Source organism: Gnatocerus cornutus, chromosome 6 (genome assembly GCF_029298725.1).
Source record: "Gnatocerus cornutus isolate USDA-ARS CGAHR chromosome 6, icGnaCorn1.1, whole genome shotgun sequence".
In the NCBI taxonomy this organism is placed as follows: Eukaryota; Metazoa; Arthropoda; class Insecta; order Coleoptera; family Tenebrionidae; genus Gnatocerus; species Gnatocerus cornutus.
Window position 1 is genome coordinate 8,223,147 of NC_142238.1, and position 27,966 is coordinate 8,251,112.

At 35.1% G+C, this 27,966-nt stretch overlaps 8 protein-coding genes across 11 annotated transcripts in view; all 8 read right to left on the minus strand.

Moving 5' to 3' along the window:
- The window catches only part of LOC148172611 (A-type potassium channel modulatory protein KCNIP1-like), a 114,128-nt gene that overhangs the window by 36,762 nt on the left and 49,400 nt on the right, over positions 1–27,966 (minus strand). Inside the window, exon 1 of one of the 4 annotated variants that reach the window (XM_088039464.1) lies at positions 2,356–2,490. The exons of the other annotated variants lie outside the window; for them this stretch is intronic. The gene's annotated coding sequence lies outside the window, so the exon portion shown is untranslated. Of the gene's footprint in view, positions 1–2,355; positions 2,491–27,966 lie in introns of those variants that run through there. 4 annotated transcript variants of the gene reach the window in all.
- LOC148172612 (uncharacterized) lies at positions 11,692–12,581 on the minus strand. Its single transcript, XM_088039345.1, has 2 exons — positions 12,490–12,581; positions 11,692–12,445 (listed from the first exon to the last, which is right to left on the minus strand). The coding sequence occupies exons 1-2, from the start codon at positions 12,532–12,534 to the stop codon at positions 11,786–11,788; spliced, it is 705 nt and encodes a 234-aa protein (XP_087895471.1). The 5' UTR covers positions 12,535–12,581; the 3' UTR covers positions 11,692–11,785.
- Positions 12,660–13,514, minus strand: LOC148172613 (uncharacterized). Its single transcript, XM_088039266.1, has 2 exons — positions 13,397–13,514; positions 12,660–13,350 (listed from the first exon to the last, which is right to left on the minus strand). Exons 1-2 carry the CDS (start codon positions 13,442–13,444, stop codon positions 12,694–12,696), a joined length of 705 nt encoding a protein of 234 aa, XP_087895392.1. The 5' UTR covers positions 13,445–13,514; the 3' UTR covers positions 12,660–12,693.
- Positions 16,136–16,902, minus strand: LOC148172614 (uncharacterized). The gene is made up of 2 exons (XM_088038713.1): positions 16,864–16,902; positions 16,136–16,812 (listed from the first exon to the last, which is right to left on the minus strand). Exons 1-2 carry the CDS (start codon positions 16,900–16,902, stop codon positions 16,150–16,152), a joined length of 702 nt encoding a protein of 233 aa, XP_087894839.1. The 3' UTR covers positions 16,136–16,149.
- LOC148172615 (uncharacterized) lies at positions 17,596–18,448 on the minus strand. Its single transcript, XM_088039308.1, has 2 exons — positions 18,360–18,448; positions 17,596–18,309 (listed from the first exon to the last, which is right to left on the minus strand). Exons 1-2 carry the CDS (start codon positions 18,396–18,398, stop codon positions 17,647–17,649), a joined length of 702 nt encoding a protein of 233 aa, XP_087895434.1. The 5' UTR covers positions 18,399–18,448; the 3' UTR covers positions 17,596–17,646.
- On the minus strand, positions 24,196–25,366 carry LOC148172616 (uncharacterized). Its single transcript, XM_088038801.1, has 2 exons — positions 25,108–25,366; positions 24,196–25,060 (listed from the first exon to the last, which is right to left on the minus strand). Exons 1-2 carry the CDS (start codon positions 25,138–25,140, stop codon positions 24,398–24,400), a joined length of 696 nt encoding a protein of 231 aa, XP_087894927.1. The 5' UTR covers positions 25,141–25,366; the 3' UTR covers positions 24,196–24,397.
- LOC148172617 (uncharacterized) lies at positions 25,459–26,330 on the minus strand. The gene is made up of 2 exons (XM_088038799.1): positions 26,220–26,330; positions 25,459–26,169 (listed from the first exon to the last, which is right to left on the minus strand). The coding sequence occupies exons 1-2, from the start codon at positions 26,280–26,282 to the stop codon at positions 25,507–25,509; spliced, it is 726 nt and encodes a 241-aa protein (XP_087894925.1). The 5' UTR covers positions 26,283–26,330; the 3' UTR covers positions 25,459–25,506.
- LOC148172618 (uncharacterized) lies at positions 26,711–27,515 on the minus strand. Its single transcript, XM_088038800.1, has 2 exons — positions 27,468–27,515; positions 26,711–27,415 (listed from the first exon to the last, which is right to left on the minus strand). Exons 1-2 carry the CDS (start codon positions 27,507–27,509, stop codon positions 26,753–26,755), a joined length of 705 nt encoding a protein of 234 aa, XP_087894926.1. The 5' UTR covers positions 27,510–27,515; the 3' UTR covers positions 26,711–26,752.

Below are 27,966 nucleotides of genomic sequence, written 5' to 3' on the forward strand. Positions count from 1 at the left end.
CGAAATACAATCCTAGAAGCAATCAATTTATTGTTGGTATCCATCACCATAATTGAAGTGATTAATATTGTGAGAGTTAAGTGTTGTAAAATTGGCAGTATCCGCTATCAATCATAATCAACAACCTCACTCATTTCTTGTATAGAAAGTGTATTAATTTAAATTGCATTAAAGCTTCTTATAAAGTAAAGCTCAACTTCTGAGAACTTTGAACTTAACGGAAAACAGAGATTATGAATCGTTAATCATGTCTGACAGCAAGGCGGAATTTTTGGCGTTTTTCACTCTACTACAAAAGATGCGAGATGTGAAACGATTTTAGACTTTGAATAAATGACAGAGCTGTGATTTGGTTATTTGCGACCGAGGCTTGGAGAAACTAATTTAAAAGATAAATTTACAAAACGACTGCATATATTTTCTATGAAAATTAATTTCGCAGCTATTCTATATTTGCTATAGCTCAACTACAAATTAATTCCCTTTTAATGTAGATATGTCAGTTTGTAAATGACGCTTCAGTAATTAAAAAACTCCAAAGACGAGCGCCGTTTTCCGCATCGTTTCATTTATTATTGAAGCATGCAAAAATATGCTAACCAAACCACATCAAAATTTCATTTAATATTATTCCTGGTATGAAAAGCATCAAATCTTTAGACTCCAAACAAAAACGGTTCTAATCATCTCCTCATCACATTGGCAACATCAGCTCTGAGCACTTTGAAACATCTCAAAGGAATTTTCTTTGCAAGTTATAATTGGATGGTGTCGTGCAACAATAGGAACCCATCACACAAATCAAATTAGTGAAAAACAAAGCTTTAATTTTATGAGACGTAAGAGAGAGATATTAAAAAAGTTGCTTCAAATTTCTGAAAGTATGAACTCCAAATTTCTAGTGTAACAATAATCGTGGAACAAATCTCTTTACCGCAACCACCCTTGAGGGTTTGAATGTCTGTTATTAGTAGAGCTTCCGCTGTTCACGAACTTGTAGTATTGAAAATTGGACTGACCCACAGCAGTTTAGCTGAGCTTTCGGGAGCAAATACACACAGATGTGGTCCCAAAAATTTAACAAGAACGTTATTATTGTTCAACAGTTTGATTATTGATACTGATGTCCTCATCAACATGATTTCGGAATTCTAACATTCTGGAATGAGCTTTGATGAAACTACATCGAGATGTTTCAATTAGCTTTACCGGTTTCAATTCCCCACATCGTCATTAATAAATAACCAGACAAAATTCGAATATTTGCTTTGCGTGTAAAACCGAATTTTTCTTGCTTTGATATTCAGTGTCTATTAAATGATAATACAAATTGAATGCAAACATAATAATAAATTTATCGAAAATTCACGATTACGCGTGTAATAAAGGTGCAGAACTCCATTGGTTTATTGATTTCGGTAAATTGTTCGGTAAGATTAATCACGTTTTAATGTGGTCTAAACTTTCCTGTTTTGGTTTGGATAATGTGCAAAATTATGTGACATGGTCTCTGACATGCTCATTATAACTAATGACCTACCCAGTAGATTATACTACCTCTAATAAATATGGATTAGATATCTCTGCAACACTTGTAATGCCCAAGTAGTGCCAATATAATTTACAGTTTATACAGTTTAGGCGCATCCATAACAAATTTCATGCCATTTAATAACCTTCATGAAAAAAATTCACCGCAAGTTGAACAAAATCGATGTAGAGAAGAAAACAGAGTAATTAATTTATAAATAGAACATTCAGAAAAAAGAGATAAAATTGTCATTTGAGTTGCTCCTCAACTTGATCCTATATTTATACAAAAGTACCAATTACCTACAGTTTTCCTTCAGCAACTTTTTCTCCTGAGTAATATCTGTCTTATAAAGAAAACATTTCTAGAGTCCAGCTAAATGTGAATCTATTTTTAGTAATACTGGCTGTTGTTATAAATTTAATATAACCTCGACTAGAGTATCACCCTCCGCTATTTAATCTTGTGAGCCGTCACGAAGAATTACGAAACCACTAAGCACTCCGCAAATGGCTCATCCCACCAATGCGAATATTTCAACATTAAATTTGTTACAGAAATTCTAGTCACTACTCGGTTTTCAAAATTATAATAATGAAAATCTGACTAAAAAAGCTAGAAAATCTTATTGCTCTTTTGAACACGCCTTAAAACACGGTAATGCATGGTAATAAAAACCGAATGGGTGTTGGTACATTAACGAAATGAATACCATATGCAACATTAACAAGATTAAAACTGGGTGTATTTTTATTTCGTAATGCTCGTAAAATTATGACCACCTGTTAACCAAAAATAGCAATAATTCACAACAGGAAACTTACAAGTTCCTAACACGTAAGCCCACAAAACGTTTTTCCACTAATGTCAATCCTCTCGATTATACAAACAGCGTAATTCCGTAGAGCTTTCGATGAAGCTTTCAGCGAGCGAGCTTTAGTGACACTGGCGCGTCAGTTTACAGTGGCCCTTCAGCATTCGCTGCTTAGCAACAGAACCACGCCCACTGTGAGATCCAGCTGGAATGAAAGCATACTTCGGCAGGTACCAGAAAGCTCCCGGTGCTGCTGGGTCCTAGAAAGGTTGAACTTTGACTTATCCCGAACCTGCCGCAATCCACCCACGAATTTCGAAGGTACAAGCTAATTTAAATAAGATCCCGACAGGATGATCGTGACAAATACATGTTTTGGTGCCCCAGGAGACGTGAAAAATGTCGTTTTTTCCGAGGGAATTTCCACGTAGGTTTTTTAATTAAAAATCGTGTGACTGGTTTTAAAGAAAGCGAATTTGTTAGGAGATTTTACTTTCACGGAATGTCTTCTTGAATTTAAATTTTGTAACATGAAATGGGAGGTTGATGTAATTCTTTTGAATGGATGCATTCACGGCGTCGCAAATATGACGTAGTGGCAAACAATGTTTCGTATGATTAATCATACCTGTCAGAGAGACAAGAATGACAAGAGCTGGCTTCATTAATGTTTCAGGCAGTCATACCATCTATATTACGCGACGATTGTTTGTCAAATGTCGAGGTTCAGAGACATTAATAAAATAACCGTATTGTGCAAATCTAGTCACATTTAAAGCAGTTGCTAAAAAAAAATCAAATTGCCACAACCATCCATTTTTTGTATTATTTTTAAAAAATTTGAACCGGCGCATTCACCATTTTTAAACACCATCTGTTTTTCTTGTTTTCTTTTTACAGTGACTTGATTCAAATATACAACACATTTTATTAAAATTACAAAGTGTTCTTCTTTATTTACATTTTATTTTCCTCGAAGCTTACGAGCTCATTTTTTGTCACCTAACTCGTAAAATTCATACGAATATTACATCCTCTCTAAAGCTGGTACGTGCGTATTTTAATTAAAACCCTCAACAAATCAATACTTGAAGAAAATGTATCAGGATAATCCTAATGAGCCCATTTATTCCTAGTCACAGTTTTAGGCGTGCTATAACGTTCTTGCACGAAAGTTAAATTGATCAAAAATATGTTGAGTGACTGCTTAGGTTTAACCTTGTTATTAACTCAATTAACAAGCCTGTTATGAGTTGTACTGCTACAGTTATAGAGGCAAGCTAACGACACAATCTCCGTTAAACTTCGCTATCAACGTTCACAGAACCTGCTGTTTTAACTCTCTCCATTGTGCTTCATAAGTGTTAATATTATCACGGCGCCAACGTCTGAAAACGCTTGAAATTAAATATGAAAATAAAACAAAAAAAGCATTTTTTTTTAATTTAAGTAAAACGATTCAACTTTTAGTTTGGTGATAATGTGCGAAATGGATCCTTCAGGAACGATAAATTTCCTTAAATACTTTTCATTTCTAGAGCGAATTGAATGATACTCTGAAGAATTAGTCTTTGCATAATTTTGCACGGAAGTTGCTCCAGAATGCAAATATTTCCTTTATTTTCCTTACTGGCTGCAAATTGACGGGTTGTTTACAATTTTTAAATGTTGACTGAACTTTATCGTTTAACGAACAGTAATTTTAGTTACGAACTGGGCGTAACTTACACTAAACTTTGAAAGGCTCTTTTTTTAATGTGTACCTACTTAAATATTTTTTATTTTTGTAAAAGCACTAAATTTGGTCTACAGATTTTATCGCGATTATTGCAAAATGAAGTGTTAACTCTGATAGTAATAGTGATTTATAGTTAAAAAAAGGCGTCTATAATTTTTGCTTTGGTTGTGCCAAACGTTTTACAATAAGAACTTCAAATTTTTGACAGACCCTCTGACAATCAAACATAATGTGCTCTTAGCAAACGTTAAATTTAAACTAACTGAATAACACATTTTTCTGGTACTAACAGATAAACTTCATTTAAAGTTCATAAAATATACAAATTCAATTTCCTGCGAATTAAACAGAATTGATTGAAAACGTGATTGTTTTTTGTATTTACATAACTAAAATAATGAACTGAAAATTGAGCTACTATAAATCCACTTAATTTTGGTCCGCGTCAATTTAATTCATTTTTAGTCAAAAAATTTTTTCATTTTTTTATTTCCCTGATAAAATTCCTCTTGCTTTTGACCTAAATTCCCCTATAGAAATCCACGTCCAATACTACAAAGAGCAAAAACCCCGGAATTTCCAATAATTTTCTCAAACTTATAATATATTGGACGATTATCGTAATATAGTAAATTAGACAAAACCCTGTAAAAATCATTTCGATAAATTAACGCCAGGTAGCTGTCATTGGCAGCAATCGAAGAGCCATTATCTCAGCAATTCGGCTCATCTGAGCTACGTCCAACCCTCTCTCAACTACCGGCTGATATTGATTGAATTTATGTAAAGTGGTGAAGAGGAAAGAGTGCTTGTGATTGCACATAATGGCTCGTCAGCTCCTTTATTCTGTACCATCCGAGCATAGTCTTGGGAACACCTTACTCAGCTTTTTTAATACAGCGCCCTTTTTAATATGATTGGCTTGATTAAAGTCTTTTCCTGTTGAATTTGAACAGATCGTGTGCCACTACTCGCATAACTCGGTTGAAAGTTTTCAAACTAGCTCACTAATTGACATACAAGCACATACAGAAATAATTTTCTTATGATTGCTCCCCGAGTAACTAAACTAAAGTACGCTCCTGCTCTCCCGAAAGGGTTCGCTAAATTTTAACGAAATCAATTTGAAAGTTTTAAGGCGCAGGCTGTGGGATTTAACAAGGGGAATTAAGCTTAACCCCAATGCATAGTTTTAGGCTTGTTTTAATAACCCGTGGGGGTGATGTGCTAATAGTGCGCACAATGAAATTTATTTCTACCGCGAATTAATTTAATTATTTGATGAACTAAAACCAATACAATATTTAATCCAAACTCCTCATTTGTGATTTCCTAATGGGTTCAAAAATAAATCCCACAAAGCTAAGAGATTACAATAATTCACGAGAAGATCGCGTTATTCACCGCGGCAAGAGAAAAAGATTTTCTAAATCCTGTGGCACAATTTGTATGTATAACAAGCTTTGCGTTTCTGACGCGTGCTTACCCTTTTTATGAAGCAAAAAAATATTATTTATCACCTAATTATCTCGTAAAGCCTGACGCACATAAATTCGACTACTTAAAAGTTTTATGATAAAACGATTTTATTCAGTAGACAAAACTAAGTTTTGAGGCAAATTTACCTTTTAAACTGTGTTTCCAGGTATATAATTTACTGGTCCAAGTTGTCGGCTACAATTTACACGTGTCGCAGTTTTAGGTGCACGAAGGTAAGACAATTAGGCCGAACAGATGTCACTTGCAGAAGTTCAAGTCACTTCACAACCCTCCCTAATTTTAACTTGAGCACGAACGCTTTGTCCTTTTGGTCGAAAATTAATTTACAGCAACACGATTTTTTAGACAAAACATTTGTCCACTTCAAGTTGCAAAAAACTAATTCTCATCTTCCACTTAAGGTGTTATTGATTCCACGAGTATAAAAATAGGATAAAAGTAACGAAATGAGTAAGGCTGAAAATCGATCACCCCTTTCCGTCGTTTCCTGAAACGCTCGTCAACCGCGAAAGTTTTTATGGAAAATTGCAGACAACGAAGAGTAACTTCAGACAAATATTACTGATTGATTTGTTTTATTTTTAGTTTACAATTTCCAAGGGAATTGGCTCAACTTGCAATCGACGAAAATTTATTTTTCAGAAGGCAAACTGTCGAAAGCACGAGATCTGCCCGAGGGTGCACTTTCTCTACCCTCCATCCTCCATTAACATCTAAATAAGTAATGCCGCGCGGAATAAAAATTATAATATTTCGAAGAAGCTGTGCTAATACTGGAACATCTTATCATTCAAGTGCAGTCAGGTTTTAATTAGCATTAGAGAAAAACTCTGTTTAAAAATCACAAATTGTAGACTTTTTCATTTTCTTATGCTCTATTTTCTCAGATTGGGGTGCAAAGTAAATCACCCGAAATTCAAATTAGTCGTAAAATTCTAAATCAGATGCGACGGCTGCTACTTTGCATTAGAGCCCACAAGCACTCAAGATCCATGATAATGTGCGTAAGAAGAATATTAATTACTATTAAATGCTAAGAAGCATCTTCCTGTCCAAATAAATTATCTTTTATCAGTGTAACCGAAACGTATTGGAATGAAGTGTCCATACTCAAGATTTTTTTTCACCTTATCTAATCACGCCTGCCATACCGGAAAGATTCTTTAACATACTTTCCGGGAGATAAGATGAGACGCAGCAAATTTTAATAATTTAGTGCCGGGATCATGGAATTTATATCCTGTGTTGTGTCTTGTCTCTTGTACGTTTATGACTTATTTGTCGTTGTTTATGTCTATGCGCCTAATAATTTATGTGTGTTTATGAGGGAACCCTTGACAATGCAAAATTTATATCTGTTCGTACGTACCAACAGTGAGGTGAAAACCAACGAATTTAATGTCAGCAAATTATCTAAACCAAACTGTCTCTCCTTAATTTGTTTTAATTATAAAAAGACCACGTTTTTGTCCATTACTGCATCAGCAATGTATGTAAATTTGGCGGAATGGCCATTAGCTAAACGACTATTGTCATAGCCCGAACGGCAACAAGAATAATAAATTCAGGCAACGATGGCAATAAAACAGATCGCCCTTGCAGAAATCCCGCCGCTATTTAAAACACTTCGTCAAATTAATTGAAGCCCATCGACAACACCGCTGATAACTGGAAAACAAATTGCGGTTTAAAGAGAAATAAAAATGGAAATACAATTTGAGGATTAAATTAAAGCCATTGTGTGAAAACGTTTGACGTCAATGCCGTTTACATGAATATTAATACGACTTAACAATTCGTTACAAATTCAAATTGAGGTATACAAAGATGGGGACTGGTTTGTGCTTAATTTATTCGATTTTATTGCTTCCGAGTGGGGCCATTTCAGTTGCAAGCGGTAAAAGTTTCAGGCGGAATTTTTACTTTTTGGTTATTCAACGACTAATTTTTTTTCGGTGAAATAAACGCACAAATGAGATTTGTACAATGAATTCATAACAAGCGCAATTTACTTCTTTTATTAACTCCAGGAGGATTTTCGCTCACCTCGTTCGTTCAACCTTACAAATCTATTTTCATATTTCGTTTTGTTTTGATCCCCTCCTGAGGGAGTTGATAAAGAAACAGATTTATAGGAAAAGCTCGGACAAGTTTTCTTATTTTGCCACTAAAGGTAGTTTTGCTTCCGCACATTGTTTGACCGAAATCTGACTTAGATGTTAACGAAACAACATGCTGTTAAATAACATTTTAGTCTTATTACGTAACAGTTGTTATGGATGAGGTCATCACAAAACATTGTGTGAAATGTTCTGCACCATGTGCTACTGCAAGTTATAAATTTGAAACTTACTGTTGCGGAAACTACAAATTTGTTAACAATAAATGAAACTAAATGCCAACCCGTCATAGCATAAACGTAACCCAATAAAATGAGTGTAATTAAGTTAAAATTGCTGTGGCTTTTAATAAAATTTCTGGGGGGCAGATAATTCCGAGCGGCTCCGTCAGGCAATCTCCACAAGTGATATATGGCCGTTTGAGTGTTACCTGATTTCTACCTGATAAGTAAATTCTATTCCGTCCGTTTCCGTTGCTTTCCCCCAATTCTATAACCCGCAAATCTGCCCAAATTGCGCCGATAAAAAATAAAGCGAAAACCAGAGGATCATCTCTGATCCGAGCAGCTTATGAGCAAAGCTTAGCTTTTCCTCCTACCACATCTGGCACATTTTCGCTCGGTTAAAATTCCAGCTAAATCGAACAAGAAAACAATTAACACCCTGCTTTTCCCAAATCCGGTCAAGTCAGTGCACGGATATCCGGAATTGCACCCGATGCAAATGCAGAACGCGTAAGCCTTATAGCAATCAATTATAAGCCTAGTACAGGAAAGTTCCCAATTGATATGTAGAACAGGACACGAATCGTGGGCAGACGTAGCCCGGATCTTCCGCATGTGTGTCTGGAAACGCAATCTGAATAGATCTGAAGTCAGCCGGAGTCGAACCGCACTCAACGTGGCGCGAAAATCAGACAGTGTCAGGTAGCAAGAGGATTTACATATTCAAATTGAGACATTTGTGCAGCCTTTCGCTGAATAATGCGCTGCACAAACTTTCGGATCACCACTATTGATCCTGATATAGGCAAATTGGTGGGGGCGGTGACTTCAAAAGATTACGCTGAGATCAAGTGAAATGAAACGGAAAAATTTTTTTGATCAAATACCAGCAAAGCGACGTTGGAGAAAATCTACATTTTATTAGAATTTTAAGCAAACGTCTCCAAGGTATTGACGGCGACTAATTTATTTGGGCTGAAAGCTAAGAAAGAAGTGCAGTTTTGAGAAAACGAATAGTAATATTATTCATTCGGGGTGGAGAAATAAAAAATATTGGTGAAGGAACAAGATTTTTTTATTTCCAAGTCTAGAAGGGTGTGGATGTTAACTTATTATAAATTGTAATAAGGGACGGGAAAATGTGTGAGAATATATCGTGTGTCGCGCACAATGTTATTTCGAGTTTTTATTGGATACATTTTATAATATTTTGTAAAGGGCTCCCCAAAGTCACACTGTTCAGTTTTTTCAACAAGATAAATTTTCTATGGAAATGTTTGCTAAATCGATATTTCCTTGTTGAAATCACTCAATAGTTGCCGAAGCAAACGAAATAATAAAACCGCTTTTATGCCTATTGTGGAGAACCAAATTTGCTGTGTTTGTGTGCTCCTTTTGTGGATCAAAATTAGTTGTAAATTTCGACGCACAATAATAATAAATTCCTCGAAATTAATCCCATTTTATATCCTTCTACAACCTATCAATCTTGCATTAATTGCACAAAATTCCTTTATCTAAATATTACGACCGTAGGAGATTAATTTTTATTATTTTTGGATTTTGATGTTCTAATTTTAAGACCGTATCTGCACAGCTTCTAAAAACTAAAATATTTTACAAACATATTGATAGATCAGCTTTAGCTCATATTTCTGCATAAGTTAGAGCCTCTTTAAATTAAACCGAGCACCCCAAAACGAACAGAAACTGTCTTAAATATTGTAATAACTGTTGTCTGTTTCAAACATCCTTGTCTACGGACAGGCTAGTTTAATTACCAAGTTTTTAGTACATATAGCACAAATTAAATTATTCGCTTCCTTGCCACAGCTTAAGGCAAGCGTAGTTATATTCAAATTGATTAAACCAAGCGCACATTTACTTACTTTGCGTATATGTAGACAAGGGATGCTAGTTTGCAAAATTACATTACCTTGGAGTAACAGGATTGATGTAGAACGCCACCTGGAGAACTACCTAGGCAAATTTTCCACAAAGAAACACTCCAGGAATTGCTGCAGCAAACCAAAGAATTTATTTTACAATGTGTAGCATAATGACATCGCGCAAAATCGCCCATTCAAAGCATATTACAACAGTTTCCCGCTCGTAAACTGAAACATTCTGAAAATTAACTTTGCTGGAAGTTTTCGGCACATTATTAAAAGATTATCAAATCCGAGTGTCTAATTATGCGGAATGTAATAAAAGGGGGCTCCGCTAAGAGTGCTTAAAAGATGCAAACAGGCGAAGTGTTGACCGGAATGGCTTGGTAAAAAGGTGATGAGCTGAATCGTGATAATTCCCAATCCATTAGTTCAAATCCCTCCGGTTTAAAATTTATTGAATCGAGGGCATTTTTTATTGGACGGTTCTTTTTGTAGTTTGCCCTTTTATGTTAAAAGTTACGGATTGTGTTTAAATGTTGCATCGGAAGAGCGAATCGATCGACTTCAGAAAATTGTATCAAACTCAAAAAGACATAAATTCTTAGCACAGAGGTGGGACGTAAAACTGCAGGGATGCCGGCAGCAATTAACGTATAACTGGATTAGTATCTCTCGGTTTTCTTATTTATAGCTTAATTAACAGAGCTGTAATTTAATAAAGCAGTGGAACTCCTATCTAACCGCAGTTCGATAAAAATAGAATTGGAACTTCTAAGCGCGCGAGATTTGTCATCAACTGTCAGGATTTAACGCGTAAATCTTGTAACTCAAAACCAATTTGTACACAACAAGAGTTTATTACAAACATAAACATAACAAATATCGAATTTGCAATATAATGGTTGGGATTTACGGTAATTCCGAAGATTACAGGGCCACATATTTCGTTCGCAAAATTTCAGCTGAATCACAGTCACCGAAACTCAGTATTTCACTCGAAGGGCCCTTGGGAACATTTATTTTCCACAAAAACTGTCTAAGTTTGCCGAATAAATAAATTCTTAATGCAGGTAAGCACTTCATGTAGATGCAAAAAATACCGATACAGCCTGTGCCATCGAAACGCAAACTGTCTGCTTAGTAATTCCGCGTTCCCTCCAAACTTTTTAGGGTTAGCGTAGATATCATAACTTTTTATTATGGTATTTCCAAGCTGAAACAGTACTTTGTATTCAAATACATTTCCCGCGCTTCGTGTACAGGTTAAAACCATCTTATTTTTTCTTTTAATAGATTAGAAAATTCCGGAGCATAAATAAACTACAAAGATTCGTGCCGAAACCATGGCGACATCAAAATCAGATTCCATCTTGGAAGCTAATTTATCGATAGCCAGGCGTCTTGAAGTCTAATTGGGTGCATGCTTGCAAATGCAACGACGTTTTAATAAATGACAGCTGTCGCACTAATGAGCTTAGCAAGGAAATTAAATAGCGAGTTCTTAAAGACTGGGTCGTATTTTGCATACCAATTGTTGGCGCAGATTTTTTTTTCTATTAATTATGATTGCTGGGATCGATCCATGAAAATTTAATTACAAGCGGAGTAATTAAATGGAGAAGTTCATAAAGTTTATCGATTTTCTGTTGTAATTTTATTTCGTCGGTGGAATAAAAATTTTCATTTTAGGTGCTTTGATGGTGTAACGTAGTTACTTAAATGTGAGAGTTCATAGAAAGCGCTTTGGAGCGACTTTTAATGTGTTCTTTCCGTTTTATTTGTTTATGTTTGTACTATAATTAAAGTTTTTCTGTACATATTATGACACTTTGATAAACCAGATGACAACAAGATAAAAATAACAACACTGGCTAAACATCATGATTTATTGTACTTGAAGTTTTTACTTCTAAGAAGCCGCCACTTGAGCTCAAATTGTCGACAATACAAAATCGTGCAAGATAACCTATCCTAGAAGATTATTCACACAGTTTGTAAGATCCCTCAAAATTGTATTAGCACTACTAACATATTGAGAAACCTTCAAATCTGCACAGTTTGAAACCAACACTTTCAAACTCTCAAAGAGTTCCTCAGCTTCTTGAACCAGGACTTCTATATCTTGTGGTAGCCGCTCGGATTCCACACGAATCTCTTCAACAATAGCAGAAATACAACTTTCGCTGTCTGGATCACATAGCTTTAGACGAAAATCTATGGCTTCGACATTATTGATCGAGATATCAATTAGATATTTAAATTGGGAGGTAACTTTCGATCCTTCTTCTACTTCTCCATTAATGCAGTGAACCAATTCGTCACTTATCGCGTCCGGGAGTTTGTTTAAATAATCTTCACGTCCTTGCAAACAATATGAGATGTTAACTTTAGCTGAATTTGCCAATTCTTTCAAAAGACGGACCTGCTCTGCTACTGAAGTTTGTTCGGTGGCAATGTTGGCATGTGCCGTGTTTGCAGTGTTCTGGCCTTTAATTTGCAAGTCCAAATTGTAGGAGTCTAGTTTATCGTCCGCAACTAAAATTAGACCTATAATGGTCTGTCTTAGAGTGTCTAGTTCGGCTTCGGCGTCTTCAATTAAACTGAACGGAACCTTAGCAAAGACTGCCTAAAATATTATTTTAGCTCTTGCAAAAAAATCTGGAGGATTACCTGAGTGACGATGAACGTCAAAATTAGAACTTGCTTGAGCACCATTGCTGCTAGACTGCTGATTTTAGAGAAAGTAACTACTTATATTATTAGTTTCTATTGTTTGTAAACCACTGATAACCATTGATTCATTCGAGGATTGTGATAAAGAACAAAATAGCAACAAAGGATAACTAAGACAAAATTTATTAAAACTATAGACATTTAACCAATTATTTTATCAACACAACTCGTGATGTCATTCAGAATTGTTGACGCGTCGGCAGTATATCCAGAAATATTTGTGTCTGAACATGACTCTACTGACAACTTCAAAGTGGCCAAAAGAGTTTCAACACTCTGAACTTCGGTGTTAATATTCTGTGGAAGTCTGATTTTATCCAACTCAACTTCTTGGAGCAAAGGTGAAATACAATGAACATTATGTCTGCATTGATTAAACTGGAACTCAAGCCTGTGAACCTTGTTGATGGCGACATCGACAATGTAATTTGCTTGAGAAATCAAACTGGCTTCTTCACGATTTTTTGCAAAAATGCACTCTTTCAGCAAATTAGTGTATTCAGCAGGAAGTCTGTTCAGTAGTTCTTCGCGAACGTCAGTACAAGACGTAATGTCAGCATTTGCAGAATGAGCCAAATCTTTAATTGTCGTCAATTGTTGTTGAATTGATTGTTCTTCTTCTTCAATGGATACAACAGCCGTTGTCAGAATATTGTTGGTGTAGGTAAGAAACGCGATCTCCAACGTTGAGAGTCTGTTGCGGGCAACCATAATGTTTCCTTGAACGATGCTGCTCAACTCTTCAAGTTGTTTTTTAGCTTCGTCTACTAGATCTCTAGGAGAAATAGCAGCTCTGGTCTGAAAACAAACATTATTTTTCAAGACTACAATAAATAAAATTTACCTGTGAGAACAAGACCACGAACAAAATCAAGAAAATTACTTTAGCCATGACAGTATTGTAAACCTTCTTAAAACAAAGTAGCTGAGTCTTATATAGCAATTCATCAAGTGTACGAATTGATAGGATTAAGAAAAATTGCCGATGGCGACAAGTACTGCGATAAATTATGACAACGCCACTTGTGACTAACCTAGACTTAAATATTTCGGTACTTTTGTTTAGTCATCTTGAGGTTGCTAAGCTGAGAATTGCGTCGAAATCCAACGTTACAACATCTATTTATAGATAGTTCTCTAGTGCACAAGGTCTTTTTTAAGATTGAATTCGAATCGAAATAAATTGCTCGTATCGGCAGAACAAAGAATAAGATAATAATAAAGACAAGGTAAGCGTAATAATCGTGTGTACAAATAAATACACCTGAGGCATCTAAACTGCTTTAATAATACCTACATCGTTATCAAATTCTCAACCTATGATTTCATCCGCACAAGCTTCGATTTCCGCAAGAATGGTGGAGCCTTCTCTACTAAACTCCGAGAAGTTAGTATTCTCGCAACTCATCACTGATAATTTCATTGTATTTAATAAAGACTGAGTTGCAAGAACTTCCGTGCCGATGTTCTGAGGCAAACGAATCTTGTCCATCTTAATTTCAGTGACAATAGAAGAAATTGCAATTGCAACATTTAGCACGCCGCAAAAATTGCGCCAGCTCGACCTATGGTGGCATGGACCACATTGGCGCAATTCCTCCTGACATTTGCTTAGTTGGTTCCCCAAATCGTGCACCTTGTTAATATAAATATTTACAAGATATCTGTAATCTTGTCTACTTTAACCGCATTGTCATCAACATCAGCAATACATTCGTTCATAGTACTTAGCTATTGCGCCTGAAACTTCCTGAGAGTAACTTCACGGATATCAGTGCACGAAGAAATGTCTTTTCCAGCAGTAGGAGCCAGATTCTTGATCATAGTTAATTGATACAGAAGAGAAACTTCGTGCTAATCAATATCAATTGATGTCTTTGTAAGATCATATTTTCGTCTGATCTGAAGTCGGTGAGAAGATCAGCAAGTTTGTTGTGCGCTGCTGAGTTTCACCTTGAACTAGAGCTTGGAGTTCACCAAACTGCACTTCGGCTTGGTCCAACAAAGACGCACTGGAAATCTAACAGCAGAAGTGTTAAAACTTGCAAAAAAAACAACGAAATACTCACAGCCGTAACGGCAAAGAATAAGACAAATGTTTTAAAAATCATATAAATCATAAAAAAACTCCAGTCGTTTTACCTTACAAGATTATTAATAGACGACTGGTATGTTATCATATCGGAAATTAGACAAACTATATAATTTAAAATATGAAGTATAAATAAATTATTATCAAAAAATTAAGGTAGCAGTTTATTTGTGAATACGATAAATTTTTAACCTATAATTTCATTAGCACAGGCTTCGATTTCTTTAAAAATTATGTTACCTTGTATAACAAACGCCGAAAAGTTATCATTTCCGCAACTCATCATGGACAATTTCATTACATTTAACAAAGATTCAGTTGCTTGCACTTCCGTGCCTATGTTTTGAGACAAGCGAATCTTATTCAGCTCAATTTCAGTGAGAATAGAAGAAATACACAGTAATTCGCCCTGACACTTTTTTAATTGATTCCCTAAATCATGAATCTTGTTAATATAAACATCCACAAGATATCTAGAATCCCGCTCCACTTTAACCGCATCGTCATCAACATCAGCAATACATTGCTTCATTGTGCTTAGAAATCTTGCCGAAAGAGTCTTGATAGTGTCTTCACGAATCTCAGTGCACGAAGAAACGTCCTTTCCAGCAGCTTCAGCCAAATTTTTGATCGCCCTTATATCATCTAATAAACCCACTTTGTGTTGGTCAATATCAACTAGTCCGTTTTGTAAAACACTGTTTTCTTCAGATCTGAACTCGGTGAGAAGATCAGACAGTTTATTGTGAGCCGCTGAGATTTCACCTTGAACTATAGCTTGAAGTTCAGCAAACTGCTCGTCGGCTTGATCCACCAAGTCTCGTGGTGCAGCCAAAGCGGTGCTGGAAATCTAAGAACGTAGATAAAAAAAGTTGCAAACAATTTAAAATACTTACAGCCACAATGGCAGATAATAGAACAGACGTTTTGAACATGGTTTAGATCATGAGAAAAATGCAGCCTTTTTATCTTACACAGATACTAAAATTGTGGTATGTTATCATATCAGAAATTAGACAAGCTACCATGAAGTGTTTGTAAACAAATTGTCAAGAGATTTAGGTAATTGTGTTTGTTTTGGATGTATTGGAATTAATTGTACCGAATCCTAATCTACTATTTTTGTAGTTTTTGGCAGTTTTTTGCCAGCTTCTGTAAACGTTGCATTATTTTCACCTTTAAGAACAAAAATATTAACAAAACAATTAAGAAGTATACATTTAAAAAATATTCTGATTGAGATCAGTAAATTCATCAATTACAAAACAACGTGATCTAGATTTAACATCGACACGTACTGAGATAAAATACATATTTAAAAAAAATTTAGTTTATTTATTTCGTCGAATTATCTTTCATAGTTAAATTTTGTTTTTGAAATTGCTCGAAAGTAAAACTCAAACTGCAAATATTGATATTTATTTTGAAAAAAAACTTTCCTTTTTACTTTTTTTGTTAACCTAATAACTACAACTACAATATCAACCCACCAAAGAAAGTAATGATCAACCAATAATGTCGTTTACACAGGTTGTGATCTCTCCAAGAATGGAAAAGGCTTCAGTGGAATATTGCGCTACCTTATCATTAGCGCAGCTTGTCACAGACAATTTCATCACCTCCAACAAAGATTGAGTTGCTTCTACTTCTGTGCCAATGTTTTGAGGCAGCCGAATCTTGTTCAGTTCAATTTCAGTCAAAATAGGAGAAATACACAATAATTCATCATGACATCTATCCATCTGATGCCTCAAATCATGAACTTTATTGATATAAACATCCACAAGATATCTTGCATCTCGTTCTGCTTGAACTGCATTTTCGTCAACATCAGCAATGCAATTAACTATTTGACTCGAGTAATGCTCTGGCAGTCTGATAAGAACTGCTTCAGGAATATCGGTGCATGAAGAAACGTCTTTTCCCGCAGAATGAGCCAATTCTTTGATGGACTGCAATTCTGCAACGACGGTTTGTTCTTCTTGTTGAAGATCAATTATTCCTTTTTCACTAACTGTGACTTCGTTGGTTTTAAAGTCAGTGATTAAAGCAGCGAGTTTATTGTGAGCCACCATAATTTCGCCTTGAACTATAGCTTGGAGTTGTTCGAGCTGCTCTTTGGCTTGGTCCACCAAGTCTCGTGGTGCCCCCACAGAGGCAGTGGTAATCTAAGTAGAGAAAATGTGAAATTGTCAAAGAAGTTGTAAAGTTGTACTCACCGCTGTAATAGCACAGATTATTCCAATTATTTTAGACATGTTGTTTATTTGCTTGCATAAAATTTAAGCGGCTTTTATAGGCTTTGCAGATAACTTATTAATATCCGAAAGACAGAGGCGCTATCATATCTAAAATTCTTCAAGTGGTTTAGGCTCCAAAAAATCTTTAATAGTACTACATACATAAAATTTAATATGTTTGTTATTATCACACAAAAAGCTTAGATCAAATCTTTTACATATCTTACAGCTATGACGTTAATCAAAAACGTTTTTGGATGGAAAATAATAGTTATTTACATAAGACTCAGGAAAATGACACATTACTGATGAGAAGCCTTATTGAAATACGAGGCACTTTGTACCGAATATTTTAAGGTTCGAGTGAAGTAAGCCATTTTACTGATGTGTTTTGTATTAGATTTTCCAAAAATCGTAAAAATTTAAATCAATGTTTTAATTTGAACAAAAATGTCAAAAATAATGTTTGTTAATTTGTTGTTTGCTTACTTTTAAACAAGTTGTTGCCATGCAAATAAAATAAAACCGTCTTGTAAAGTCTTTACCGAACTAGTCAGAAAAATTCAATTTTCCTGTGCGTAAATCAGCAGAGAAATGTTTGTTTCATGACTAGTTTCGATTTTTTTTTATTTTAGTCAAAATGCTTACTGTTGTATCAGTTGTGTACCAATTTTTGCCTTTGTTTTTTGGTTATTGAGTCAAAAAAATATAAACTATTGCTAATCTTTATTATAAGTATAAACATAGGATTAGTGGAGAAGCTCAACCGATGATTCTGTCAGCACAGGCTTCAATGTCTGAAAGAATGCCATAGGCTTCCGTATTGTATTGTGCAACCTTGTCACTAGCACAGCTCGTCACAGACAATTTCAGCACACTCAACAAAGACTCAGTCGCTTGCACTTCCGTGCCGATGTTTTGAGGCAGACGAATCTTATTCAGTTCAATTTCAGTCAAAAGAGGAGAAAGGCACAGTAATTCTCCATGGCATCTGTCTACTTGACGCCTCAAATCGTGAACATTGTTGATGTAAATATCGACCAAATATCTGGCATCTCGTTCTGCTCTCTCTGCAGTGTCATCTACATCAATGATACATTCATGCATTTGATTAATATAACGCTCTGGAAGTCTGTGGAGAGTTTGTTCACGAATATCCGTGCATGACGAAATGTCTTTTCCAGCGGAATGAGCCAAATCCTTAACTGCTTGTAATTGCGCGAGGACGGTTTGTTCCATTTGCCTAAGATCAATTTCGCCTCCTTCGGAAACTGTGACTTCGTCTGTCTTGAAGTCGGTGAGTAAAGCAGCGAGTTTGTTGTGAGCTACTGTGATTTCGCCTTGGACTATTGCTTGAAGTTGATCTAGCTGCTCTATAACTTGGTCCACTAAGTCTCTTGGTGCCAACGAACCGGCAGTGGCAATCTAAGATTCAAAAATATTAAAATTGTTCATACAGAAAGAATAGTACTTACAGCCACGATTGCACAAAATACTGCAATTGTTTTACTCATGTTGAATGCTTACTCATGTACAACTTTGGACAGCTTTTATATGCCTCAGGGATATTAATATTTTGGAACGTTATCATATCAGAGATTTAATTGTTCAAGAGTCTGAAGTGTTTACGTAGGAGTTATCAAGATCTAGAGATTTCCGCTCTTTAATACAGTCGAAGGGTAACATTTTGCAAACGAAATTAAATTTCATCATTTATTTTGTTACTTGTTATCTAACAGAACCTGTAATCTTATTAAGACATATGGAAATATTTGTTAAAATTCTAACCGCTTGAACCACATACTGCGACACGGAGTTACTAGAGCAGTCCTCAGTTGACAACTTTAAAGTAGTAAGAAGATCATTAAACGTTTGTACTTCTGTCTTTATATTTTGAGGGAGTCTAATCTTGTTTAATTCAATTTCATTTAAGATAGGTGAAATACAAAGCAGTTCTCCCTTGCACTGTCTTATTTGAAATTCTAGACGATTACCAACATTAAACGTGACATCAACAATGTATTTAGAGCTTTCTGACAACATCTTGACTTCACGGTCGAGTCCAGCGATGCAACTACTCATTTCTTCAGCGTACTGTTGGGGGAGCTTGTTCAGAGTTTCTTCACCACTTGCAGTACACAACGCGGGATTTTTTCCAGCTAATTGAGCAAAGTTTTGCATTGCAGTTAATTGCCGCATGTTTTGCTGGTGTTGTTGTCCTATGTTGACAGCTCCTTCTTCGGCAACATTAGCAGAGTTTGTTTCAAAAGCAGTTGTTAAATCATTGAGGTTGTGAGAGCCACAAGAATCTCGCCATGAACAATAGTCAAGAGTTGCTCGACTTGAGCAAGAGCCTCGTCTGCTAAATCAAAAGGTTGACCATTTACGATCTTCAGGAAGACTATTAGTTTGTACTAATTGTGTAAAAAATGTACTTACAGTGAAAACGGCACTGATGAAGAATACAGTTTCTGAATAAAACATATTGATGTGGTCAAGAATTGACGTTGATAAGCAAATAATTATGTTGACAACTATGAGTTTAGGAGGAAATTGATAACATTACTAAGCGTCTGATATCTCAAATGTAATTACTACAACTTATGGAATAATTTTGTCAAGTTAGCACGTGGTAGAAGAGTTCATGCTATCGTTCACACATTTTTTGATGTTTTGAAGTATGTATTATGATATGAATAACTTCAAGTAGCTAAATATTTTGAACATTTTGATAGTTATCTGATTATATCCAGTTTGGTGCAAATTTAAGTAATGATAAACATTTTTCTTTCATTTGACCATGACTGCATCATATTTAATTTTAATATAATATAATTTTTTTATTCTTAAGACTACCATGAGAACTGTTATTACTTTTATCTGATAATAATTGTAACAATGGATTTAGATTATAAAACACGAACTTTATAGACTTGATAATATCTTAGGATCTATAAATAAACAATCAAAAAGAGATAATTATCCGAAGAAGATTCTAGAATTTTTTGTGACACGTTTTCTGATTGCTTTATTTATCTAAAATGTATTGTGTCTACATACAAGTCGACTAAAAAGCAGGCAAACTGTTTATGCAACTCTCAATGTCCATGAAGAGCAAGATGCCCTCAGTAACATACTGTGAAATCTTGTTTTTTGAACAACTCTGTGTGTACACCTGCAGAATGATAAGAAGACTCTCACACCCCTCTATCTCGGTTTTTATATTTTGCGGCAATTTAATTTTGTTCAATTCAACCTCGTTTAAAATCGGGGCAATACAAAGCAGATTCCCTCCGCACTGTCTGATTTGAAACTCGAAATGGCTGGCAACGTTGTATGAAACATCAACAGTATATTTAGAGCTTTCTGTCAATCGTTTAGCTTCATCCCCAACGTGAGCAATACAATCAGTCATTTCTCTTATCAACCGCTGCGATAAGTCGTCTAGATTCTCGTCACTTCTTTCAAAACATTGTGAAGAATTTTTTCCTTCTAAATCTGCCAAATGTTTTAGTGAAGCTAGTTGTGTGACTATTTTATCTTGTTCTTGTTCTATTGATAAGACTCCAGTATTGGCAACACTGACAGAATTAGTGTGAAAAGCGAGTATTATGTCGTTGAGGGTGTTGTGAGCAGCAAGGATTTCTCCTTGTACGAGAGACTTTAGTTGCTCAACTTGTGCCAGAGCTTCGTCGACTAAATCCAGTGGTTGGATATGGGCGCCGTTTGTGATCTTAGAACGAATGTTAATATGTACTAATTTACTACTGATTTATTTTTATACTTACCGCAAACACTACACAAAAGTATAAAAGGGTTTGTTTAGAACGCATTTTTGCAGATAATTGTGATAAATTTTATAACTTAGTGATAAGTGTCTACTAAGTTAATATTATTATTATTGGACTGCTATAAATAAAACTAAGACTTATTTAATCTTGATGGTCTATTTAGTATATATGTATTTTTTCTACAAAGATTACAGGTCATCCACGCATCTCTGCACGTCCAGAAGAATTTTGATAGCCTCACCAACAAACTCCGAAATCTTAGCATCCGAGCAGCTCTGAGTCGACAACTTCAGAGTAGTAACCAGATTTTCACAACTTTGTACCTCCGTCTTTATACTCTGGGGCAATTTAATTTTGTTTATTTCCACCTTACTTAGAATTGGCGAAATACAAAGGAGTTCCCCTCTGCATTGTTTAATTTGATACTCAAAATGGTTTGCAATGTTGTACGAAATATCGACGATATACTTAGATTTTTCCGTCAATTGCCTGGCTTCGTCAAAAAACGCAGCTAGGCAAGTAATCATTTCTTCATTTAACCGTGTTGAAAGTTTGTTAACAAGTTCTTCACGTCCGGAAAAACACTGAGAAGGGTTTTTACCATTTACATATGCGATTTGTATAATATGTATAAGTTGAGCGATAATTTTCGCCTCTTCTTGCTTTACTGCTTCGGTTGCGGAATTGGCAACATTGGCGGAATTCGTTTCAAAAGCAAGAAGTAAACTGTTGAGGTTATCAAGAGCAGTAAAGATCTCTCCCTGGACGATGGATTTGAGCTGATCGACTTGTTCAAGAGCTTCGTCGACCAAATCACAATTAGTGACCTTAATTTAAACTAGCATAAATTAATGTCTTTGATTTATTGGACTTACATACAGCAAAAACTGCACAAAAATAGAGGAAGGTTAATTTGCCCAACATGTTTTGCACTGAAAAGTTCAGAACTGCGGAAATTGTACATCTAGTACAAGTAGTTAATTGGTATCATTACAGTTATTGTTATTGGGGTGTTGTAAATTAAAAATTCTTTCATTAAAACGTTTTATTTATCACGAAATAGTTGAAAGTTCTAAATACATTTCAAAAAATGCCAATTCAGCACACGCAAACTTTACAGAAAAATGAGAAAAACAAAACTTTTTTGACTTAGTTTGACAAATAAAAATTCCATGTATGGTTTGAACAACGTAACGGACGTTATATTTTAACGTTTATCTCTTCTTTCGAAGAACTTCGTTTTGAAATCATTTATTTGATTAAATTGTTCCACTGTAAGTACATCAATATCTTGTAAGGAATATGTTTTAGTTAGATATATCTGGTTTAATCCAAACTTCCACTTATTAACATATTTTGAAGATGATATGCATTTTTACTAAATGCATCAACCACCATTATAAAGGTCACTTTTTGATGTAAATTAGAACAACAAACCACTCAAAACAACATTTGTATTTCAAAAGCTTAGCTTATAATCTCATTCCCCACACAAATTTCTATATCCCCCAAAATTAAATACGCCTGCGTGGAATATTGTGCAACACTACTATTAACACAAGTCGATAGCGACAACTTCAGGGTAGACAAAATATTATTTTCACACGTTTGTACTTCTATCATAATATTCTGGGGAAGTCGAATCTTGTCCTTTTCAATCTCAGTCAAAATAGGCAAAATACAAGATAAATCCTCTCTGCATTGCTTGACTTGAAATTCAAGATGATTAACAGTGTTGAAAGAAACATCTACGATATACTTAGAACTCTCACCCAAGTTCTTAGCTTGGTCTTTAAGATCTTCAAGACATATAGATAAATGTTGCATATATTCCTGTGGAAGACTGCGTAAAATTTCTTCATTCTCATTGGTACATCCTGAAACATCTTTACCAGCTAAGTGTGCTAAATTTTTGATTGAATCGAGTTGGGAAAATATTGTAGCGTTGGCTTGTCTTAAAGAAACAGAACCTCCATTAGCAGCATTAACAGAATGAAGTGCAAATGCAAATACAACATTGTTAATGTAATTGTGGGCTGAAGTAATTTTGCCTTGGACTATTGCTTTTAACTGTTGAACTTGTTCTTTAACTTCGTCGATCAAGTCAGTGGGTTGGATATTGGAGGCGGCGGTAACCTTTGTAGTAATAAGTAGAAATAGAAAACAAAATAAAATTAGAAGACTTACCGTAAGTGCGGCCACAATAAAGAAAAGAACTTGTTTAGACACCATGTTAACGGTGAGGATTTAATTGGTTTATACAGTAGATATATTTCAAAGTAGACAAATAAAGACAGCCAATAATGATAACTAATAAGCGATTTATGATTGTTTATTCCTTTCGCTCAATTTGGATGTGTGACGCATTGTTTTAATTGTTCGAAATCGTTTCTCGAAGTTTAAATTCTCTCATCAGAAATGAAGACCAAGGAATCAAGTTTTTATTGATATCTTCGACAAAATTGCTTACATATTAAATACAAAAATATTTTAGCCTAGAATTTTATTAACGCACACCTGAATCTCATTCAAAATCGCATACGCTTCTGTAGTAAACGGAGCGACATTATTATCTGCGCAGCTATTGACAGACAATACCAAAAGATCCACATTTCTTTCATACGCTTGTACTTCCAGTTTAATATTTTGCGGCATTTTAATTTTGTTCAATTCAATTTCCTTCAAAATTGATGAAATGCACAGCAAGTCTCCTCTGCATTGCGCGATTTGAAATTCTAAATGACTAACAGTGGTAAAAGTAACATCCACCACATATTTTGAATGTTTCAACAGCTCCAAAACTTGATCATGAATTTCACGTAAACAAACCGTCATTTCATTAGTGCGATATTGTTTTAGCTCGTTTATAGTTTGTTCAGGATTGTCAGTGCAAGTTGTAACATCTTTACCAGCCGCCATTGCCAAGTCTTTGATTGAACGAATTTCTGCAGAAATTGTATCACGAACTTGGTTTATTGACATGGCTCCCCCATTGGCAGACATGGCAACATGTCTTCCGAATGTGGATTCTTTAGAGTGGAGTTTGTTGTGACCAGATTGGATCTCGCCTTGAACGATTGACTTTAATTCCTCAAGTTGTGCTTTGGCTTCGTCGACCAAGTCGGTTGGTTGGACATTATCAGCATTTGTTATCTTTGGTAGACAAAGAATTAAGTTTAATTGAAGTAGTATTATAAATACTTACAGCAAATGCTACAACAACGAAAAAGAAAATTCTCTCAGGGCGCATCTTTAGGATTAGAAATGAAGAAAATTGATAAATTATGATACTTATATATGTAATAATTCTTTATAAACTTAATACTTATATTACTCAAAAATTTATAAACAATTGTCATTCCTTGTTTATCAAAAATTTATGATTGCAGTAAACTCACAGACCAAATAAAACTAGTTTAGTGGCTTAAAGGCAGGTATTATTTTTTGATGTTAAGAAATTTTATTCTACGGATTTTTATTGATAATAAAAAAATTCATAAAAATTTATAGCTGTCTATAAAGTTGCTAGAAATATTCCTGTTGGATAATATTAAAAACTTGTTCATCTTAATAAACCTAATCAAATTAAGTTTTCCGCCATCGCAGCGTTGAGTGCTCAAAAATGTCAACGCGGTTTAACTTCGAAGTTTTTTTTTTAAATTGGGGTTTAATAATAGGTACACAGTTTTATTGTACAATACGAAAAACTATAAAACATAGCCTCAGTTCAGAAGACTGTTAACACAAGTTTGAATGTTTGCAAGAATTATATACGCTTCTGTCGAATATTGCGCAACTTTATCATTTGAGCAACTCCCAGTAGACAACTTCAACGTCTCCGTAGCAGCTTCACAAGCTTGTACCTCAGTCTTAATATTCTGCGGCAATCTAATTTTATCCAACTCAATTTCATTGAGAATTGGCGAAATGCAAAGTAAGTCTTCTCTGCATCGGTTGATTTCAAACTCAAGATGATTTACAGTATTTGTCGAAATATCCACGATGTACTTGGCACCCTCTGCTATTCTTCTGGTTTCATTGTAAACGCCGCGGACGCACGTAATAATTTCTTCAGTATATCGATCGGGGAGTCTATTCAAAACCTCTTCGCGTATATCAGTACACGTTGTTGGATCCACTCCGGCTGAGTATGCCAAATCTTTGATAGACTGAACCTCTGCGAGAACTGTGTCGTGCTCTTGTTGGAGATCGATGGTTCCAGCGTTAACAACTTGGGAAGAGTGCGTTCCAAAGTCTATTATTATTTGGTCAAGTTCACTGTGAGCAGCCAGAATTTCACCTCGTACAAGTGCCCTCAGTTGAGCAAGTTGTTCTAATGCTTGGTCGACCAAATCGGTTGGTTGAATATGGGCAGCATTTGTTACCTTCAAATCTGTTTATTTTTCATAAGTCTAAGATTTAAATTACTCACCGCCAATACTGCAACTAGAAATTTGAAGATCATGTTTGTGGATATTTCTGTGAGCGTAGAACATGTGAACTGGTTTATATAGTTGGCAAACGAGTGTTCAATGTCATATCACCAGATGAAGTTGATAACAAACAAATAAATTTAGACACTCAAAGTACATTTTTTAAGATCAGTACGATTTTGAAGTGATTTGAAGCAAAGTTGATGGTATCTTCGCATTTTTCCAAGTAAATGAGCACTTAAATAAAAAAATTTAAACGAACAATAATTTATTTCAGTTGATGTTTGTTGATTGGAGGAAAAACAGAAAAAAATTGATAGCAATTAGATCATATCATGTTCACCATGAAGTAGAAACTATACCAAATTTTATTTAAACAATACCACATATAGAACATGTTAGCCTATTATCTGGTTGATGCAAGATTCAATAAGACGTAGAATTGAGTTTGCCTCCGTCGCATATGCTGCAATTTTGTCAGTTGCACAACTGTCAGTAGACAACCTCAAAGTTGTCGTTGTAGAATCAGCAGCTTGCACTTCAGTCTTGATATTCTGAGGCAGCCGAATTTTATTCAATTCAATTTCATTCAAAAGTGGTGCAATGCAAAGAAGATCTTCCCTGCATCGTCTAACTTGGTACTCCAGATGATCAACAGTGTTTACGGAAACATCGACGATGTATTTAGCACCGTCTGTTATTCTCCTGGTTTCCCGGAATATAGAATTGGAACAATCAACCATCTTTTCGTAATACCATTCTGGTAAATTGTGGATAAAATCTTCACGTTGATTGGTACAAGGTGAAGGATCTACACCAGCTGAGTGTGCCAAATCTTTCACAGATTGCAATTCAGCCGCAACGGTATCGTGTTCTTGTTGCAAATCAACGAGTCCCTTGTTAATGACTTGAGAAGAATGAGTTCCAAATTCAAGAAGTATGTTGTTGAGGTTATCGTGAGCAGTTATAATGTCACCTTTAACAATCTGCTTCAGTTGGTCAAGTTGTTCCAGAGCTTCGTCTACCAAATCAGCGGGTTTGATTTGGGCTCCACTTGCGATCTTAAAAGAGCAGTTAATTCCAGGAACTATATTAAATTATAATTACTTACAGCAAGCACTGCAAGAAGAAAGACAGTTTGTTTGGACATCATCTTTGTGGCCGTTTCTATCATTTTTGCAAAAGCAAACTCGTTTATATAGTTGATATATCAGTAATTCCATTGTTAAGCCTCAGGTGATCTCAAGATGACGTTGATAACGTAAAAACTACAACACAACACTTGAACTAATTTTAATATCTAATATTTCCTAGAAGTATTATTTGATCTTAGGGTTAAGATATTTTTTTCAAACTGTATTTTCAAATTAAAAGTCTGATTTTCAAATTTAGTTGTGACTTAGCAAATCAATGTCTTACCACAACTGACTTAAAATCAGCTCGAAAAAATGCTTTGCAAAGATTACTAAGTCAGCGGCGCTCTTATCTAGATTGGTACTTAAAGTTGGTATTCAGGTACAGCAGAAACGCAGAAATAAAGTGTTTTCGAACATTTTGTTATTTTTTGATTGAAAGTAAAACCTTCAAATTATCAATAAAAGAATTTAATACGTACACCTTTATTAAAACGGATATAATTGTAATTTATCCCAAAAGTCTATCAATGCAATCTTGAATATCCTTCAAAATTGAGTAAGCCTCTATTCCATACTGCGCAACCTTATCATCTGCACACATTTGAAGCGCCATTTTCAAAGTGGTTGTTGTCGCCTGGCATGCTTGGACTTCAGTTTTGATATTTTGAGGCAACCTACTTTTGTCCAGTTCAATCTCACTCACAACAGAGGAAATGCAAGGAATATCTTTTTTACACCGCTGAATCTGGTACTCAAGGTTTTTCACAGTGTTGAACGAAACATCAACGATATATTTCGCATTTTCTGCAATTGTACTGACATGATCATCCAAATCAGTAATACAAATAGCAATTTGTTCAGCATATCGTTGTGGAAGTCTGTTTAGAGTCTGCTCCCGAATATCAGAGCAGGATGAAGGATCTACACCGCCAGCGTGTGCTAAATCTTTCATGGACTGAAGTTCTGCAAGGACTGTACCGTGCATTTGTTGGATGGAGATAGTTCCATCGTTAGTAACATTTTTAGAATAAGTGAAGAAAGCAATAACTATCTGATTAAGCTCATCAAAAGCCGTCTGAATCTCATCTTGAACGATCGTTTCGAGTTCTTTGCATTGCGCCATAGCTTCGTCGGCCGAGGTAGTTGGTTGGATTTTTGTGCCACTTGCGACCTTAAAATTATGACTCAGTTTAGGTAATCAAAATTTTTGATTTATTACTTACAGCAAGTAGCGCGGTTAGGAAGACAGTTTGCTTGGTGAACATGTTTTCGTTTTTTTATGAATTTGGAAAGAATAAGTTGGTTTATATAGCAGATAAAAATCCGAATCAATTGATGTTTGTTCGATATTCTCAAGAGGATATTGATATTATCAAAAAAAAGCACATCATAATAATATTTTCTTAATAAATTTTTATTAGATCATAATTACAAAGTCCAGTTTGAATTCAAGTTTCGATTTCGCGATTTTTAGCTCTATCAGGTAACATATCTACAATTTTTAGTTTCAAGTGCCGTTTTTATAACACTTTCTCGGCCTGTCAATCTCACAAGCCCTTCACCGGTCTTGTTTCATAAAATCCAATAAATCAAGTGTATTCCCCAAAAAAATTAGAAAATGTGGTTTTAAATCAAATCGAAAAATTAATTGTTAAGACCGATAAATCTATCAATCAGTGATATTTTTATCTGGACATTCAAACTTACAAAGATTTCAAGCAT

Bases quoted from the DNA above. Each gene is read 5' to 3' on its own strand.
- LOC148172613 (XM_088039266.1), bottom strand. From the start codon at position 13,444: ATGGCTAAAGTAATTTTCTTGATTTTGTTCGTGGTCTTGTTCTCACAG. The intron at 13,351-13,396 runs GTAAATTTTATT...GTTTGTTTTCAG, and splicing joins TCGTGGTCTTGTTCTCACAG to ACCAGAGCTGCTATTTCTCC.
- LOC148172612 (XM_088039345.1), bottom strand. From the start codon at position 12,534: ATGGTGCTCAAGCAAGTTCTAATTTTGACGTTCATCGTCACTCAG. The intron at 12,446-12,489 runs GTAATCCTCCAG...ATAATATTTTAG, and splicing joins TGACGTTCATCGTCACTCAG to GCAGTCTTTGCTAAGGTTCC.
- LOC148172618 (XM_088038800.1), bottom strand. From the start codon at position 27,509: ATGTTCACCAAGCAAACTGTCTTCCTAACCGCGCTACTTGCT. The intron at 27,416-27,467 runs GTAAGTAATAAA...CATAATTTTAAG, and splicing joins TCCTAACCGCGCTACTTGCT to GTCGCAAGTGGCACAAAAAT.
- LOC148172614 (XM_088038713.1), bottom strand. From the start codon at position 16,902: ATGTCTAAAATAATTGGAATAATCTGTGCTATTACAGCG. The intron at 16,813-16,863 runs GTGAGTACAACT...TTCTCTACTTAG, and splicing joins TAATCTGTGCTATTACAGCG to ATTACCACTGCCTCTGTGGG.
- LOC148172615 (XM_088039308.1), bottom strand. From the start codon at position 18,398: ATGAGTAAAACAATTGCAGTATTTTGTGCAATCGTGGCT. The intron at 18,310-18,359 runs GTAAGTACTATT...TTTGAATCTTAG, and splicing joins TATTTTGTGCAATCGTGGCT to ATTGCCACTGCCGGTTCGTT.
- LOC148172617 (XM_088038799.1), bottom strand. From the start codon at position 26,282: ATGATAGAAACGGCCACAAAGATGATGTCCAAACAAACTGTCTTTCTT. The intron at 26,170-26,219 runs GTAAGTAATTAT...TGCTCTTTTAAG, and splicing joins TTCTTCTTGCAGTGCTTGCT to ATCGCAAGTGGAGCCCAAAT.
- LOC148172616 (XM_088038801.1), bottom strand. From the start codon at position 25,140: ATGATCTTCAAATTTCTAGTTGCAGTATTGGCG. The intron at 25,061-25,107 runs GTGAGTAATTTA...ACAGATTTGAAG, and splicing joins TTCTAGTTGCAGTATTGGCG to GTAACAAATGCTGCCCATAT.